Source organism: Lissotriton helveticus, chromosome 6, assembly GCF_964261635.1.
Source record: "Lissotriton helveticus chromosome 6, aLisHel1.1, whole genome shotgun sequence".
Classification (NCBI taxonomy): domain Eukaryota; kingdom Metazoa; phylum Chordata; class Amphibia; order Caudata; family Salamandridae; genus Lissotriton; species Lissotriton helveticus.
Genome location: NC_136067.1, coordinates 151771780 through 151791468, shown reverse-complemented (window position 1 = coordinate 151791468; position 19689 = coordinate 151771780). Strand labels below are relative to the sequence as shown.

The 19689-nt window shown below is 49.9% G+C and overlaps 1 protein-coding gene across 4 annotated transcripts in view; it reads right to left on the bottom strand.

Annotated features, from left to right (window-relative positions):
- CLIP4 (CAP-Gly domain containing linker protein family member 4) overlaps positions 1 to 19689 on the bottom strand; it is a 370258-nt gene that overhangs the window by 182093 nt on the left and 168476 nt on the right. For all 4 annotated transcript variants that reach the window (XM_078647520.1, XM_078647522.1, XM_078647519.1 and 1 more), the window contains exon 5: positions 10627 to 10788. In XM_078647520.1, the coding sequence (XP_078503646.1) occupies positions 10627 to 10788 (162 nt within the window). The remainder of the gene's footprint in view (positions 1 to 10626; positions 10789 to 19689) is intronic.

Genomic DNA, 19689 nt, shown 5'->3' with positions numbered 1-19689 from the left:
CTTCAAGTTTAGGAAAATAAAAATAAATAAAATGCCAGTTGTCGGATATATTTTGTAGGACATGTCATTAGTATGTGCTATTTGTGTTGGCAGAATAGGAGGCACATCCAAGCCACTTGTCACATCAACTCTAAGTGAAAGCTGAGCTATTTATGAGGGCTGGCCTATGAAACAAGTGTTCTGGGTGATATCCTATCATAATCCGTTTTTAATGAAATTCAATTTTCAATTAGTAAGCGCATATGCAGAGAGCTTTTTGTGGACTTTGGATATTATCTTACACATAAACAGGCTATCCATTACAACAATAACTGGCTGAAAAGATCATCGAAAACAAAAACTATTGTTACCTGGACTCCCACTGCTGTGACTCGCCCCATCTTCATCACTATTGCCATTCATTGCAAATTAACTAGGGGATTACAAATATTACATTTAAATCATCGAAGTCAACTGAAATAGTCATTATCAGCTGCTGGAACTCGATGGTACATTTTAGGGTTAGTACATTTGCAGGGCCATTAATGCCAGCGAGCTGCTGAGAAATCCTGTTCTACACCAACAGTTGGTCTGTCAGTGGAATTACTGACTGACCTGCAGGCGAGAGAATTTCGCATTACTTCAATATATCCATGATGCTATTTTTGGTGTCTGCAAACTTTACAACTCTGGGGATAGTTCGAGGGAGATTGGGCCCTGTACACTGTTCAACACTCATCTTTTGGAAGTGGCAGCTGTACGCAAGAACTGTTGGATACATTCTGTAAGGAGGGATTCGCTGTTTATGGTTTAACACTTCTTTAACACATAGCGGGTAAAGGCGCCCAGTATGCCACATATACTTCACAACACGAGTATGTGTAAACAAAGGGTTCTTTCGTTTTATAAACTTTTATTCGATTGCCACATATTATTGCAACCATAAAAAGTACAAATAAAAACATTAAAATTATGCATTGTTAAGAAGACGTTTTTAGGAGCAAATCTATCATATTGTAAAACAAAATGTAAAAATAAAAATGAGAATTACTCATAATTACGTCGATATTTGATACAGGCTTTTAAAAAATTTGCTACATACTTCGCTGTGAAACTGGAGTTCAGACATTGCAAAGATAGGTATGCTGGGCGACAGGTTCTTAGGCCTATTAATCTTAACAAAGGCAAGATCCAAACCTTCCTGGGAAAAGAATAAAATTTGCAGAAAAAAAGAATGTGTATAGTTGATTGGGAAGAAACATTGTCACAGGGACAGGGAATGATGATGGGGGACCAGTTTTGTACATTTGGAAAGGTTATGAGCCGGAAAAAAGAATTGAAACGAAGCCTTGTTAGAAGATACTTTTCAAAATTGTTCAAAAGGAAGGTCAGATATGGTTGGATGCCCACGTGTGTCTGTACAGCGATGATTTGAGAGTTTGTGGGTTTTACCAGTTCCACCGAGCATCGAAGGTCTCTTAAATGCGACAGACATAACTTTTTAAGTTCTTTCCTCGATATGTCGGTCATGCTGGGGGGTCGTTGAAAAAGTTAGTACGGACCATGTCCCGGCTGAAGTTCCTTATGTATACTAGCCATGGTATATTTTCCCAATTGTCAAGAGCTATACAATCCAAGATTAAGGAGCGTGTTAAATGGCACTCCTCTTTGGTCCATATACGGTGCCACAATAACATGGGTTGGCATCGAATGGTGTCCGTGATATAATCCATGCCTAGTTCAGCTAGCGATGCATAGGTTGGGGCACTGCGTGGTAGGGCCAATAAGTATTTAGCAAAGTCGTTCTCGATCATTTGGAGTGGACTTATCGGTCCGTAGCCCCAGACCCCTGCGCCATACGTTGCCACACTGTGACACTTAGCGTAATATATGGTAAGTAGTTCCGGGGGAGCCGGTTTCCCCAGTTTCCTTGAAAAGGATGTTAAGGCTGCAGTGGCTCTTAAAAAGAGCAGTTTTTTACTTGCCACTGCCTGTCGCAACTCAAGGAATCATCCACCAGGATGCCCAAATAGGGATAGACGCGAGTTCTTTCAAGCTTGATCTTGTCAACAAAAATGGGTTTAGGTCTTTTTATTTTAGGGCCAAGGTGCATTACGAATGTCTTTTTTATATTAACCTTAAGGCCGAGAGAGTCCATATGGGAGCAGTACTTGTTGAGCTGTACTTGAAGTTGGGTCAACGTCCTGGCGAAGATGACGGAGTCGTCCGCATATAACAATGTTGGTATAGGGCGGTGTTTAATTTGCGGAAGGTCCTGGCTCCTTCAGCATGACTGCTTCAAGGGTTCTAATGTGTTGCTCGTATCGATGAAATTTCATTTTGTTGTTAATCCGATGAGTAACATTGTGTTTTTTTCACTCTGTGCGTCAACATTCGCTTCCCGTGATCTGTTTCTGTACAGCACATGGAGCTGATCGGTCTGTGGCACTGGCCGCCACTGGTGATAGTTGTGTTAAAGAAAACAAAATGCGGGTGCTCCCTTTAAGAGAGATACAGTAATTGTTGCTCATAGCGGAACAATGTACCCGGACTAGCGGTGGTAGTGAGTGACTTTTAAGGAGAACTCGGGTGCCCCCAGGCTCGGCAGTGTGGCGCATGTCTGATGCAGTTACGGGACAGGGAGGCCCGAGAACGGTGCCAAATGGTGATTGACCGAGCTGCAGGAGCACATCGCACACTACTGTGGCCTCTAGTGATGGGGGGCGGAATGGCAACATCTGCCCCTGGTTGATAGCTGCAGTGGCACCTTGGAGACTCCGGATGCAGCGTCTCTTGTGGGTGTACTCCAACAGGGGGGGAGGCTTCAGCAGTAACGGTGGCACCCTCGGAAGCATTGTCACATGAGAAGGGATGGCTGCTTATGCTGCGAGATCACTCGTGCAACGCCGTAGTGATATTATCGGGGAAATCACGAGCTGTGCAAATGGTTGTGGAAACAGGAGTGCCTGGGCCTCACAGTCAGGCGCGTGGCAATCCCAGTACGGTGACTGCCGTGCATGGCTCAGATGAAGCACCGCACTCAAGCTCTTTAAACAAGGAGGGAGGGAGAGAAGGGAGGGGGGAGTGAGAGCGGAGAGCATGGTGGAGGAAACAACTAAACCATTAACAGCACAGCGCTCGTAAAAGGGAGCTGTGCTGATTATGTATGCATGTGTGTGTGTGTGTGTGATCCTCGACCTTAAAAGAAGTAGTATATAAACACTCACAGTGTAGGGAAACTGTAGTTGGTCGGTGCTGCTTCCTACAAAAACGGAAGTGACGAATCCTATCAACAGCCAACAGTAAACGAGATAAGAAGAGCAATGCCAGAATCAACAAATGGCAAGCTACAAGAGAAATTACCCTGATTATTGTGTTTACTATAGGTCTTGCGACAGCGCATGCGCTGTCTACGCGAGACCTAAAAATCAGGCTTTGGGTCCCATTAAAGACCTTCATTGTATGTTATTTAGCTAGCATTGTTCAAAGTCTGTGCAAAATTTAGGCACAAAAAAAACTAATTTATGGGGGGCGTGGCCAACTGCCGAACATGGTGGCAGCTTGAAGCGGGAGCTCCTCCAGGCAACCGGCCCGCAGCGACTATCCGTCATTAATCCGTCCTTCAAGCCCGCTCGAAGGAGCGACATCGGCCCAAGTACCCAAGCGGCATGCTCCGTTCCGACCCAGGTGGTGTCTGAACACCGGGATCGGCTACCATTGGGGACGGCGATCTGAGGCCTGTGCCAGCCTTGAAGCACCGACCCACAGTGCCTGGGAGACCTGACCGGAAGTGTGCCCTCCTCGGCCGGGCGCGGAGGAGTCGGCCGGCCAAGACTACGTTCTGCCCTGTGCAGTGAACGCCTGCGCCGCTGCCAGCGAGCGTGCGCCCTGTGTGGCCGAGGTGGTTCTCTGGCCTGGGGCATCGTCTGAAGGAGCGGGGGCGGCCGGCAAGACCAGAACTCATCCTGTCGGCGGAGTGAGAGACAGACCGGGGGCCGGCGACGCTGATACTGCGGCGCGGTGAGGCAAGCTGCTTTGAGGGCGCTGCCCTCCTCTTGCACGACCATTGCTCTGAGTCTCGCCCCACTTCACGAGGGGGCGTGTCTGAACCCCATCCCCTACAGGAGAGGAATCGTCGTGGGGCGCCCAGTCTCTACGGGTGTTCCCACATTGGAGCTGACAAGGTGTACCACGGAGCGCGTCCAGCGCACTCTGCTGGGGGGCCCCCCCTGCGAGAACCACCCAGCGGCATTAACTAACACCGCAACTGCAAACTCTGAGGGGAGTGAAGGGGGCTGCATTGACCGCGCAGAGGGCCGTATTGAAACTACAGTGGGCCGGTGTGCTGCTCTTCGCGGTGGCCGACTGCGCAGCGTCTGGGCCCTGTGAGGCGTGCAAGGCGCCATCTTAAACCTGAAGGCACCCACAGTGACTTGCCGGCCGCCCGAGGACAGTGAACAACGCGTGGACCACACACTGCCCTATCGGCACGCTTTGACCGCCCACATCCTTGCCCAGCCAGCATGGCCGGTAAGGGCACAAGAAGTACGTCCACGCAGGCGAAGCTGGACAAATTTGCTTATGGCCAACATGGGCAGGCCCAGACTGGCGGCCGCCACTCGACTGGGGCGACCCCGGACGCGGGGACCGCTCCCAAGGTCACCCTGGACGACGTTATGAAGACCCTCACCGAGGTCAAAACAACTGTGGGTTCCATTTCTTCAGAGGTCACTTTGCTCCGGGCGGACTTCAAAAAAATGGCGGAGAGAGTGACGCAAGTGGAGGTAATTACGAAATCGCTCGTCGAAGACACCTCGGATCTGCAAGTGGCCATGGAACGCATGGAGAGAGTCACGAAACAATTGCAAGAGAAGCTCGATGATCAGGAAGGGCGTTCCTGGAGGAACAACGTTCGCATCCTGGGCCTGCCGGAATCGGAGGGCAAAGCTGCTATGGACCTGTACGTTGAGGACCTGATCAAATCCCAGCTAAAGCCTAAAGGTCTGTCCCACTTCTTTTCTGTCGAAAGAGCGCACCGGGTTCCTGGTGGAACGCCGAAACCGGGAGCCACTCCGAGACCGGTGCTGGCCAGATTGTTCAATTATAGGGACCGAGACGCCATCCTCCAGGCGGCTAGGGTCTCCCCGCCTGTCAAAATTCAGAACTCCACTTTGGCTTTCTTCCCGGACTGCACGGCGGAGGTGGCGAGGCGCAGGAAGTCATTCACGGATGTGAAGAAAGCACTATGAGACAAAGGCCTACAATATTCCATGCTTTTCCCTGCCAAACTGCGCGTCGTGGCCGAGGGGAAGACATGGTTTTTCGACATGCCGGAGGTGGCTAGAGACTGGCTTGATGGATGGAGACAGGTGGGCCGGCCAAACCGCCCGCGAGGGGACCAGAGGCGCCGACACAGCGGAGAACCAGCGGATCGACCATCGAGGAGCCCCGCGAACGAGGAGGGCGCGACGGCGCTGGACTCGGATCTCGAGAGGGACCCCTTTGACTCCGGACAACCTGTACAGGACTGATTTGTCTAGCCGGACAGCAGGACAATACAATATGAGCCTTGGGAGCTTGATGCTGGTGGAGCTGAGTAGGGCGGGCATCGGCTGATGCCTGTAGGGGGCTCACCTACCCCACGAGCAAGTAAGGTGAACGGGGATGGGATTATGCACTCTGCCGAGTTGGGGATGCGGGCGGGTTCGAGTCCGTGGTGCAGGGTAGCAGGGAGGGGGTGGGGGGGTTGGGTTGTTTTGTTCTGGTTATTATTATTAGTCATCATCTATTCACTGTGGCACATGGTCCGAACACAAGCTGTACACTCAGGGTTCCCTAACACACGTCCTTATGTAGGTGTCCCGCTTCGACTCCGCATGTCCATTATACTGCACATAGCCCCATATGGCCCAACAAGCTAGAGGAACGCCCGCGGACTCTGGTCTGCCACTGACATTAGTGTCTCCCCTAAAACTGCTCACATGGAATGTTAGGGGTCTGGGGGACAAGATTAAGCGAGGCTTGGTTCTTCAGACCATCAAACGCCAAGGACCCGACTTGGTGATGTTGCAAGAAACGCACCTTGCTGGGTCTACCTGCAAAGCACTCGATAGGCGGGGATATGTCATGGAGGTACATGCAGAGTTCACCACGGGGTCCAGGGGCACCGGGATACTCCGTAAGAAGAACTCCCCCTTTATGGTGGAAAGCTGCAAGAGGGATGATCAGGGTCGTTTTGCGGCGCTCTTTGGCCAGTGGGAGGGGAGGCCCCTCAATATAGTGTCAGTGTACATCCCACCAGCGCTGCACTCTACAGCCCTGCCGGCGCTGGGTCAATTCCTACTCGACCTTCCAGAAGGTGACATGATCATAGGGGGGGACTTTAATGCCATATCTGACCCGCTGTTGGACACCTTTCCTGTACGGGAACGCTTGAGAGGGACGGCCACGCTCCCTAGCTTTCTGACGGCGCTGGGCCTCGCTGATATTTGGCGTCAATTAAATCCCACGGCAACTCAGTACACGCACTACTCAGCTACGCACAACAGCCTATCACGCATTGATTACCTTTTCTTTTTAGGGTTGGGGTTGGGCACGGTGGACAAATTAGAGATCCTGCCTAGAGGTGTATCTGATCACTCCCCTTTGTCCCTTCACATCACGACTAAAGAAAAGAAACGTGCCAGGATCTATCCAATCTACCCCAATTGCTTACAGTTCCCGGGTGTTCGGAAAAAGCTTAAGTTGGCCTCCTCACGCTACTTTACGGAGAATATAGGCACAGTCACCTCGCCCTCTGTGCTATGGGAGGCGTACAAAACAGTCCTGCGCGGCGCAGCGATAGCGGCCATTTCAGGGCATAAACGTGACTCCAGACACGACCTCACCCAGTTAGAATTGGCACTACATGCCGCGACTGCATCGCACATGGCCGATCCCACCCCTGCCAATACTCATGCGTTGCACCTCAGTCAACAAAAGTACTTATCTCATCTTACTACGGTGACCAAGGGACACTTGGCAGCCACAGCGCACAGGATATATGACCTGGGCGATAAAGCCGGGAAGATGCTGGCGTGGCTGGATAAAAAGAGTGTATGTAATAAGGGTATTCAAAGGCTGTACACACAGGATGGCCGGCTGCAGACACACCCTGAGCAGATAGTTCGCACTCTGGCGAGGCATTATCAGGATATATACACACCGACACGGGAAGTCACGGAAAGGGAGGCGTTGGCGTCACTTAGTAACATAGCAGTCCCCGAGCTTTCGCAGGAAGCACAACAGGAACTGGAAGCTGACCTGACCGCAGATGAAATCCAATTGGCAATACAGTCGTTACGATCTGGAAAGGCGTTGGGTCCCAACGGGATACCAGTGGAATGGTACAAAGCGTCGGCTCCCCTGTTAAGCAAACCCCTGCTCGATATGTATGTGGAGAGTTTGGCCAAGGCTGAACTCCCTCTGGACCAACGTATAGCCACGATAGTAGCCATTCCTAAGCCTGACAAGCCGCTGACGGCGTGCTCCTCGTACCGACCTATCTCCCTGCTCAACGTGGAAGCGAAGATCCTAGCAAAACTCTTGGCCTGTCGCCTGGTTAAGCATCTACAGACCCTGATACACCCCGATCAATCGGGTTTCATGCCGCACAGAAGTACGGCACTGAATTTGCGGAGAGTCCACGGAGTCCTGGCGCGGGCGCATCTCCTCTCGGACCAGGCAGTCATATTGTCCCTGGACGCCAAGATGGCGTTTGATCTGGTGGAGTGGGAGTATCTCTTTGCGGTCCTTGCTCGTATGGGCTTCGGCCCAAAATTTGTAGCATGGATACGGCTCCTATATAGGTCACCCATGGCACATGTGGTGGCAAATGGCCACATTTCGCAAACCTTCCCCCTGGGGCGGGGAACCCGGCAGGGATGCCCGCTGTCACCCTTGCTCTTTGCACTGGTGCTAGAACCTCTGGCTATTCTGCTCAGGACAACGCCGCTATTTAGGGGCATCACCTGGGAGGACGGCTGGGAGGATAGAGTATCCTTGTATGCGGATGACATGCTGATCTACATGACCAATCCCAATGAAGGCATTCCTGCCCTGCTGGCTCTGTGCGACGAGCACGGGAAGGCGTCCGGCTACACCCTGAATTGGTCCAAATCCATACTATTCGTGCTTCGGGGCGGGACACCCTTGTTGAGGCCTGACTGCCCCCTCCAATTAGCGGACGGCTCCTTTAAATACCTAGGTATTGTCATCACGGCGAATGCGGCGGACTTCTACACGGCGAACCTGGTGCCACCTCTGGCACGTTTACGTGCGGACGTTAAATATTGGGCTACTCTTCCGCTGACCCTCCTAGGGCGGGCAGCGTTATTTAAAATGATGGCACTTCCTAGGTTTCTCTACGTGTTGGAAAATGCCCCTCACGTGGTGGCTCCGCGCTACTTCCGCCAGGTGGCCGCGCAGGTAGCTGCCCTGCTGTGGGGCAACGGCCCAGCCCGTATATCGCATGCAAAATTGGTTCAGGGCTGGTACGACGGAGGGATCGCCCTTCCCAACCTTCAATTGTATTATTGGGCATCCCAACTTAAGGTGATTAATTGCTGGATCCATGTTCCGCGGGATGACCCCGCTTATAGAGCGGACTGGTCGCAGTTAGGAACGGATGGCATGCTGTCAGTATTATATAACCACTCACGGGTTCGGACGTTGCTTGGCCCAACGTTGCACACGGCTACCTTATGGCATGCGGCACAATCTCGTCTGGGATGGAAGGGGAAGATCACCAAATTGACACCGCTGTGGGACACGAAGTCTCTGGGGAACTTGAGATCAAGCAAAGGTTTTGCACGTTGGGATCAAATTGGGATCTCGGTGGTGGGAGACCTCTGGGAGCGGGGCTCGGTAATTGCATTCTCACAGCTACAACAACAGTATGGTATGGGCCCCACTGAAACGTTCAGATATGTGCAGATTCGTCACGCCCTCCTTCAAGCCATTCCGCCTGACACCACTCTTCCAGAATCGTCACCTTTGGAGGACAGGTTATTGACGGAATTTATGGAACAGAAGGCGACCTCACTTACGTACAAGAAACTGGTTAACAATCTGGCAATCCCCACGCAGAAACTTAGAGAGAGGTGGGTTGAGGATGTGGGGGACATGGATGACACTGAGTGGAATGAGGCGCTGGCGTCACCGAGGGAAGTGGGCATATCGGCTAGGTTCAGGTTAGTCCAGCTCAAGATCTTACACCGCACCTACTACACCAGAACACTTCTACACAGGATACAGAGGGCACCGCACCCCTTCTGTCTAAGAGGCTGTGGGGAGGAGGGTACGTTACTCCATACACTCTGGGACTGCCCGTTGATCCGAGAAGTCTGGAGGCAAATCATGCGCACGTTATCTCAAGTCCTTGGGGTGTCACTTCTCCCTGAGCCCCGTAAATGCCTATTGAACATTTGGGACCCTACAGACCTGAACAGGTATGGAAAGCTGTGGGTCACGTTAGCTGTGACAGTAGCAAAAAGAGACATTGCACAAAAGTGGGGAGCCCCGGATGTACCTACGGTGCATGGCTGGATTAGAAATATGGACCTTCTGTTGGTGAAGGAGAGGGCGGTGTATGTGCTGCGGGCCTGTCCCCGTAAGTGGAATAAAGTGTGGTTGCCGTGGAACAAATACAGGGGGGAGCCATGTGCACCCTTGCCGGAGGACGAAGATGTAGAGTCGGATGAGGAAGATGAATAGGAGGGAGGGACTGATGTGTGCTACTATGAGTTGTGGGGGGATGGAGCGGGACCTGGAGGACACCATTGAACGCGTATACGGTTTGTGTGCAATAGATGGGAACTTGTTTGTGTATGGCCATAACATTCCCAAGTGATGATGACACCTGTTAGGTTTTCACGGTTGTGATTTTAGTTCTATTTGCTAGATTTGTTAAGCATTCAGGGCGGTAAACTGTATGACCACATTGCGCAATGGACCGGAACTAGAAGCCTTGTCGAATACACATGTCTGCTGAGCTGCACTGATTATTTAATTCTAGTCTGTACTAATATCATTATCACAAAAGTTTGAAAATGTTGAGACTTCAACGGCTCCTGATTTGCATTGGGTACTAATGGGATAAGTGTAAATGATGAGAATGTACATGTCTTCTATGCCTTATTGACAATAAAATGTTTATTAAAAAAAAAAAAAAACTAATTTATAAGAAAACTTTCTCAAAAGAGTAAGGAATAGGGGGTATGCTGCAAAAAAAAATTTTAAAGTTCGATTTACCACTCTTAAAGCATTATGTCACGGATACACTCTATGGGAGCGATTATTCAAAGTTAGTAAAGAAAGAGGGAGCACCGCCAATATTTAACAATTTAATGTTCTCCTTAGAATTGATCACTACATGTAAACCATGGAGTGAAAAAAGAGTGGCACATTTAAAGTCAGAGGAAAGATAAAATAAAGGAGGAGACACTCATGATCATAAGGCTATGTATAGACAATATAATGAAGTGATTGGCCACACACATTTAAGGTACCTTTAGCACCAAAACGAAAGTCCTGCCTCTTATATCTGCCCAATAACAGAGCCATGAATCTAATAAAAAATTGAATAACAACACGTTTCCTAATACTTACCCCTGGGTTTTGATACTTTCAGGATGACACTAATTAGTTCAGGCACATCAAAATACGCAGCATAATGTAAAGCATTCATATTGGTCCAGCGGCTCCGTAAATTGATGTCCGCGCCGAGTTCAATAAGCTGAGTGGCAAACTTTGCAGCATTTTCTGCATCACCTGTCCAGAAAGATTCAGGAGATTAGGTTAGTTTAGTGGAAGACTTTTAACTGCCTTAAAAGAACAAGTGTCCCTGACTTCCATAAGAGAGCATCCTTCGTCTCCTTCTCCTACTGCTGCTTATGCAGAGTCTGTCTATTGTCATGGCTATTTTCAGAGCTCAGTTCTACCCAGTGTCTCCAAGTCAGATCAAAGAAATAACTTCTTACCTGAAGCAATCCATCTGAAGCGTATTCTGTAGAAGATTACAACTGTTGTGCACAAGCCTGTCATTTACTATTGGGTGTGAGAATTTAGAGCTCGGCAACAGACTTAGAATTACTATAATCAATCTGAAGCCCAGAAGACCGAGACTCACAGGCGTAGTTTTGTTTGACTTTTTAGAGTTACCACTTGGAAGAAACAAATTGGCATGGGAACACACAGTGTAATGAGCTGCAAAGAAATTGTTATGGTGCGGTAACATGGGCTATCAGTATTTATTGTAGAGTAGACTTCACCATTCACTCCAATACTGTGGTGCTGGTGATTGTACCGCTAAGTAGGCATTCAGCGAATGGCCTTATTTGCAATTTGGATTTTAATCAGCTAGAGCAGCAGATACTCCAGCCCAGCAGCGGCTGTAAATTGGTTCCCCTGCCACAGCAGGGACAGTTTTGATGAAAGCAAACCATGCTCTGCTCAGATTTTGTTTTGTTGTCTTTGATTTTTATTTTCCACAGAAAAACCTACAAATAGCAGGGTTGTTTTTGGTAAACAAAAATATGAATGAATCTAAAATGTTTGCAGATTTCTCCCAGAGGGGACATTTATTTTCCTGCTTGAAACTATCATTCTAAGCTCCTTGTGCTAAACTCTTGGCAGACATGACATACTCTTTAGCATCAACTGGTATTCTAGCACAGGTGTGAGAAGTTTCAACTGCAGAAGCCGCTACAGCTTAGCTGTAGGATAGATCATGATTCTCCCACTTCTAAATGAGACGTGGAAACCAAAATGTGGGCTGATGGGACTAGGGTTTGGCAGATGTCGATTGTAACACCCAGCTCCACAGGATTTAACATTGTCTTACCGACTATTGGTTCTATTGGGGCTTGGATGTCCACACAGTATTTTTGGAGGGTGAAAATGTGTAAATGGTAGCCCACATGGCTGCCTTGTAAATGTAAGTTAGAGGTATGTTCATCAGCAACTCTTTCCTGAGTAAACCTGTGATAGAGGAATAGTCTGAAGCTGGCAGCTCACAAGAGTCTGAATGTAACACACCATCAATGAGGCCAATCAATGAATACCACAAAACCCTGGTGAGAACTGGAAATACAGATGCTGGTGCTGGAACTTTACATGCTGGAATTGTTTACTTCAAGCCTTCTATAAAGGCCTGATTCTCTGGGACGCTGAACATGGACCAGGTCCCTTCTCGGCGAGTAAACAGCAATGACCTCAAGACAGACATGCTATCAAGTGTTTGTCACACTAAAAACAATATCCATCATGAATATTTAGTAAGGCAATCAGATCGCATTATTTGATACTCAAGCAAGAGAGGGATGTTAGCATTTGTCAAGGTATTTAAGAAGTCAATGCACCTGTATACATTTCGTCAATCCGTAGGCCAATAGCATATGTTGAAAACATCCTTTTACTGCAGGAGCACATGTTCTAATCCCCAATCATCAGGGGATAGAAGCATTACACCTCTTCTTTCACCAGGGAGACTTTAACAACAGCAAAGGACGTGGTCCAAACATTTCTTGCACTGTTGACAGAATCTACAGACATTCAATGGTATTTGGGTTTTCCAGTGTTGGTATATCTCGCCAATATCAAAATTGAAGAAAACAGATACTTTTGTACATTTGAAGAAGGTTTTCTCTTCAAAGTAAAGCTGCAATATGTATTTGGTGTAGGGGGTTAATTACTCCCCATAATAATTCCGGGATTGGCAGAATTTTAAATCAAATTCAAAGGAAAGGGCATGAGTGTGTTGCTTTAAAATTCATTGAGAAGCTGGTGCGAGGTATGGTTTGTCACGCAACTTTCCTATTTAGGTTATTTAACCCCAGTTTGGAAAGATGATCAGATTTGCATATTAATTCACCTTTCTCGAACTGGGCCACAGCATTAATTTTAATGGACATTGCTTTGCAATTTTGTATATGTGCCAATAGCTAATTATGTGCTGTTCTTGCAGGAGCTGCTGTTTAATAAGGCAGAATTCCAGGCATATCCGCAATATTTATGTTTTTCTATCACTTCCTGGGGCCCTGTGAAGCACCGGTCCTCCTCCACCAGGATTTTACATGTACCATGGCACTTTATACATGGCAACTACCCCGGGCATATGACTGGGAATGGATTTTTAAGGATGCAATGTTTCTCTTTTGGTATTCTTTAATATTGTTTGTATACTTCTCCCTCTTTGTTTCTTTTTTTTAACAAGTACTGTGATATGAGAATGTAGGTCTTAATGATGGTTTTTATTGACCAATAAACAATGTTTTTCATCATCAAGAGATTGTATTATTGTCTTGCTGTCCTGTTTGCAGATAAAATGTCTAATCTCCAACTGTAACATCAATTGGAAAAGAGAGTTGTTAGCGACACCATTAATGTGATTGCAGATTACGTTTTTGTCAAGATGAATGTCTAAAGAGTCTAAGCTGACAATGAGGATTACAATCAAAGGTGCTGCTGGAGTTAAACTAGGGTTGCACTAGGAGGTGTGCCTGCATAGAAGAAATAAAGAGAAATACATTTTAATGGGTTAAGGTTAAAATTATGTGCTTCCGCTCGAACTTGGACGATCTGGAAGCAGGCCTCAAAAAATCATTAAAATGTTACTATACCTCGAGGTCTAGTGTCTTAATTAGGCTACTTAACCTAACTGTAATGCTCTTGACCCATGAACTGGTTTCAAATTATGGGATCCTGTGCAAATATTTTAATTCACTGAGCTGCCATTCTCTTCATTATAACATATGAGAGCACCTCCAAATGTGCGAATTCAGCATGTCTGCTGTACAAAAATTCCTTTGATTGGTTTAATAGACTAAACATTTCCTCCATATAAAATACAAATCTAGCAACATAGAGCATACACATGACCTCCGACTTGCCTCTTAGTTCATTAAAAGCACTGTAATCAGGGCAGGGGGGAGGCATTTTTCTCAAATCATGTTTATAGCCTATCACTTTTAATAAATACATAACTAAAGCATGAAGTGGTGGCACACTGCCATTTGCAATCAGCAGATTTGTACATTGAAAAGGCCACAAACTTTGCCACCGGCATGCACTTGTACTCATAAAACTATATAGTGTACAAACAATACTGTTTGGAGACAGAGTTCTGTAAATATTTGTCATTTACACATCACCAAGTAAAGGGTTCTGATTTGTTTTGCTTGTATTTAAATCTTTGTTTGCATTACACTTTTTTTTTTTTTTTTTTTTATTTTTTTTTTTACTTTTTTTTTTTTTTTTTTAATTTATTTATTCATCAAACAATAGCACATTACATTGCAAACAGGGCCCTTCACCTACATCCCTTCTCGGGCCGGCAATAAGCCAAGTCTTCTTAACATCGTAACAGTAGTGTTTACATCAAGGGTACCAAGAAGAAGCTCCTAGCTTGGAGTTGTCCAGTGTACAAGCCGATCGGTGAGGACCCAGGATGGTATGTCAGTGGTATAGCAACGTGCTCCGTGCATAGTAGACATATCTATAAAATTTTACATTTTCTCCCAACTAACAGCCCAACTCCCACCCCCACCCTCTAGTAACCGGCCCCTAGTCTGCATGTTCCCTGTGGTGTAAGGTGCAATCTGTTGGAGAGGTGTGTGGAGTGGTGTCGTGCAGCCCCGGCTGAGCGCCCAAGTGCGTGTGTGGTCCCGCTTGACTGGGAGTGGCCGAACCTCTACCCAACCCTGTAGCGCTTATCTAGCAAGCGGAATTGTCGTTAGGATCAGGGGGGGGATCTATGTTCGCTGCGCCCTCCCGACCCTCCTCCCCTCCCGAGGCCAAAACGTCGTCGTCCATCCTGGAGTAGAGATAGGTGCGATAGAGTTCCCAGAAGTTTTTGGGGCGGCTACGGGGAGGGAGCAATTCGCTATATGTCTCCGCCTGCGTGTTACAGTACAGCATGTCGCGAGCCCACCGCTTGAGTGTCGGGAGCGGGCCCCTCATCCAACAGGAGGCCACGACCCGTTTGGCAAGTAGCATGCCCATGCTGACCAGTTTGCGCACCGGCGCCGGCACGTCCCTCGTATAACCCAGCAGAGCGAGTGCCGGGTCAGCGTCCAACTCCTGTTCCGTTATTGTGCTCAATTCCGAAAAAATAGACGTCCAGAACTTACTGATTCCCGGGCATAGCCAGGCCACGTGCATGAAGTCCGCCACTGGGGCGCGGCACCTCTCGCATCGGGGAGAGTCGCGGAGCCCATAGCGATGCAATCTTTCAGGTGTATAATATACTCGTTGCAGGAATTTGAAATGAAGAAGGCGGTGTCTCCCATTCAGCGAGATCCGCCTAGTGGCCGCGCAGCAGTACGTCCACATCCCATCGTCTATGTGCATGTCTAAATCAGTCTGCCAGGCCAATCGCGCCCTCGTGTATTGCAGTGCTGTGTGAGCGTGCCCCATACTGTAAAGCTTAGAAGTAAGCTTCCTCTGGGACTCTGTGCGAATGACATACTCTAGCTCTGGTATCACCGGAGGTTCCTCCATATCGGGGCCTAAAAAGTCCAGTAGGGCGCTACGCACCCTGTGATACTGGAAGCGGTGGAGCAGGGAGGGGCGGTCAAGCCCCCGCACCAGCTGATCCCACGTCTTAACCTTGCCATGTTGGAAAAGGTCCCCCAGCGTGTGCGCCCCTAGATCAGCTAGGGCTTTGTGTACACCAGGTTCCGCCAAGGTAGGGAGCCAAAGGACCCAATGTATTGGCAAATTAGGAGCGTACAGTAGTATCTTATCCTGCCTCTGTATTATGGAGTTCCAAGCGTGGTTAGTGGAACGGATGGAATCCAATGCACCCACTCTGCGGTCGCTAGGGCTACAGATAGTCGCCGGGAGTGGAGTAGGGGCAGCAAAAAGGCGCTCCAGAATCACATGCGGAATATCCGGGTCACCGTGTATCCAGGTATGGAGATGAGAGGCCTGCGCTATCCTGTAGAAGCGTTCAAGATCTGGGGCGGCCAGCCCCCCTTGCTCGTATGGGAGCTGAAGCACCTTCCATTGTATTCTAGGTTGTTTCCCGGCCCAGGCGAGCCTAATAAGGAGTTTGTTTAAGGACGTGAAGAAAGCCCTGGAGAGGACAATCGGGAGGTTAGTGAAGAGGAACAAAAATCTAGGGAGGACCACCATCTTCATCAGGGCTATGCGGCCCATTAAAGACAGCGGTAGCTTGATCCAGAGCTCCACGTCGTCAGCCAGTTTACTATATGCAACACCGTAGTTTGCCCGTAACACTGTGTCCGGGTCCGTGTGTATCATTATACCCAGGTACCGGACCGGGTCCGTGGACCATTGTAGTGGGTAGTCCATCTCGAAGGGGTCAGTAACAGGGGTCAGAGGGAAAGCCACTGACTTTGGCCAGTTCACCTTCAGTCCCGAGAGGGCCCCAAACTGCACCACCTCCCGCAGGACCGATGAGAGGTTGTTCACCGGGTCCCTTACGTACAACAACGTGTCATCCGCATATGTGGAGACACCAATCTTGTAGGTAGGGTAGCTGATGGCTTCGAAGGAGTGGTATTCCCGCATCGCGCAAGCCAGCGGTTCCGCGACCAGCGCATACAGCAGCGGCGAGAGGGGGCAGCCCTGTCTCGTGCCACGGCTCACAGTGAACGCCTCCGAAACGGCATCACCCAGCCGAACTCTCGCAGTGGGTAGGTGATAGAGCGCGCCGAGGAGTTGGAGGAAAACATCCCCCAGACCCAGTTTCCTGAGGACTTTGCGCATGAACGTCCACTCCACGGAGTCGAACGCTTTCTCCATATCCAGGAAGACAGCGATCGCCTTGGTGTCCTGTTTGGTGTGTTGGATGGCACCCAAAACCGTTCTGATGTTATACGTGAGGTTTCTGGTAGGGATGAAACCCGCCTGTTCCGGGGCTACCAATTCCGGGGCGACGAGCGCCAGTCTGTTTGCCAGTACCTTAGCGTACAGCTTCGCATCAACGTTTATAAGGGACAAGGGGCGGTAGGACCCCGGGAGGTCCGGCGGTTTGCCCGGTTTCAAAATCGTCACTATGAGTGCTTCTCTCATAGAAGTGGGCATCACACCACACTCGCAGATCTCATCAAAGAGGGTGGAGAGAAAGGGGAGCAGCTTGTCCTTATACGCCTTATAAAAGGCGACGGTCAAGCCATCGATTCCGGGCGCACTGCCTGGCCTCATGCCGTCTAGAGCGTCCGCTATCTCCTCTCGGAGGATAGGGGACATCAGGAATTCCCTTTGCCAGTTCTCTAAGAACGGCATTTTGATGTGGTCTAAGTAATTGTCTATGTGGCTCTCCATCTCCGAGATCTTGCTGGTGTACAGGTCTTGGTAGAACCCTTTGAATTCTGCCAGAATATCTCCCTGCGACGTCAGTGTTTCCCCGTCCGTGGAGCGCAATTCAGTGACACCCTGGCGGCGCCTGGCCCCCTTCATAATCCCGGCTAGCAGAGAACCCGGCCGGTCGCCCTCACCGTATGCGCGGGCCGTTGCGTATTTCCCCAGGTGCCTGACCTCTCTGTCCGCCTCCTCGTGGAACTCTGTCAGGAGCCCCCGCAACTCCTCTTCCCCCGCCGGGGACGGGTCAGTCAGTCGTTGGCGTTCACAATCCGCAATTCGCCCCTCGAGCAGTGACAGTCTGCTCCTGATAGCCCTGAGGACACTGGAATGCTTGGCCATGACGACGCCCCGAACATAGACCTTAAAAGTTTCCCAAACCGTGCCGAAGCTATCCACCGTTCCTACGTTACTGGAAAAGAACGTGTCTATGTCCTCCCCTAGTTCTGCCCTGAAGGCCTCATCTAACAGAGAGTACGGTGGGAAGCGCCACGTGAACGGGGGGATTCTGGGTAGCGGTGTGTTCAGGACCAGCAGTATGGGGGAGTGGTCAGACAGCGTCCGCGGGAGAACTCTGCAGTCCCTTACCGTCGTCAGTAGTGTAATAGGGGAGAGCCAGTAGTCAATCCTAGTGTGGAGGTCGTGGTACGCTGAATAGTGTGTGTAACCCCCCCTCGCGCTATGCCGCTCCCTCCAGACATCCGCCAGCCCCAGTCTCACCATTTCGGCTTGCATTTGATGCGCTGCCGCTGCCGGGCGCCTGGGGGGTCCCCCCGATCTATCAAGTTCAGGGTTAAAGGTGAAATTAAAGTCCCCCCCCCAAATCAGTTTATCTGTGGGCCATTCAGCACAGTGTCCCGCCAGCGCCGCATAAAACTCTGGGGAGTCATAATTCGGGCCATACACATTCATGATCAGAAGATTATGTCCCTTACCCGTGCATTTGCTCAACACAAATCGGCCCTCCGGGTCCGCCCTGAGTAGCGTGAGTGAAAGTTTAGATTCAGGATTTACCCACGTGAGGACTCCCCTAGCGTGTGAGGTGAAGCCCGCATAAGTGGAGTTGCCCTGAAGACCTCTATGTGCGAGCATTTTACTAGTGTTGGGTAGGTGCGTCTCCTGTAACAGAGCCAAGTCCACATGGTGTCGTTGGAGGTAGTGCAGCACCTTGCGGAGTTTCCGGTAGTCGTTCAACCCCCTTACATTCCACGTCAACGCAGTTAGAGTATCAGTGTCAGGCCGTGGCTCCCCTATTATCTCTTCAGCCATTAGAAAAGTGGTAACACAAAATGAGCATCAGCAGTAAACATTCCACCCTCCCACTTGCGCCCACACCATCGGTCTCCTCCAGGGAATAGAACATAGCAGAGCACATTAGGGACCCCCCCCCAAACATCCCGAACTCCAGAACAAGAACCCCCACCCACCTCCCACAGTCAACCGACCCCAACCTGGTGTGACCGAATCCCCAGTGTCCCCCCCCCCCACCCTCTAGCAATCCCATTCTCCAACACCACAAACTGGCCCAATCTGAGCCGTCACAGCTGGCAGCGCTGGGGCAGAGGTAGCCTACTCGTACTGTCCGACGTCCAGTGTCCCACCTGGATCTCCGTGCAATGTACATACGTAGCCCTCACGCCAGCGCCCTATTGGCGTAGCTCAGCAAGTAAGGCGTGCATAACAAGTTTCGGCTCTCTGTCCGAGCCCCCCCCCTCCCGTCCCTCCAGCCGCCTCTGACCTGTATCGTGAGCGGATCCAGGGGAGTTGAGCCATCTAGGACGGCCGCGTGCCGCAAGTGCGGGGGCTCAGGGGCACCCAGTCGGATCACTCGAGCCTCCCCCGCTCTGTGGCTATCAGGGAGTCCAAATATCTCAAAGGTCTGACTGAGCGGGGGGAACATAACATGCAAAGTGGAGTGGCGCCACGTGCGCCCCTGAAGCCGCGGCCTGCCGGCGTGTCCATGGGAGCACCATCGCTCCTCAGTCTTGTTCCTCCAGGTCCTCCGCTCTCGATTTGTCCGCTGTATGCGCGTCCGGGTCCCCTCTGTTCTCCCTCATCCACACCTTCAGGGATTTTTGTAGTTCTTTGGGATCCGTGAAGAAATGAGAGCGTCCCTGTCGGTTAATGCGCAGCCGCGCCGGGTATAACATGGCGTAGTCCAGGCCAAGGTCCCTCAGTTGTTGCTTGTACGGGACAAATCGCCGTCGTTCTTCCTGCACTTTGGAGGTGAAATCAGGGTACAACGATATGTTCATCCCCTCGTGTTGCAGTGACCCCTTCTCGCGGGCCACACGGAGCGCCGTGTCCCTGTCCCTGTAGTTCAATAATTTCGCAATTATCGGCCTG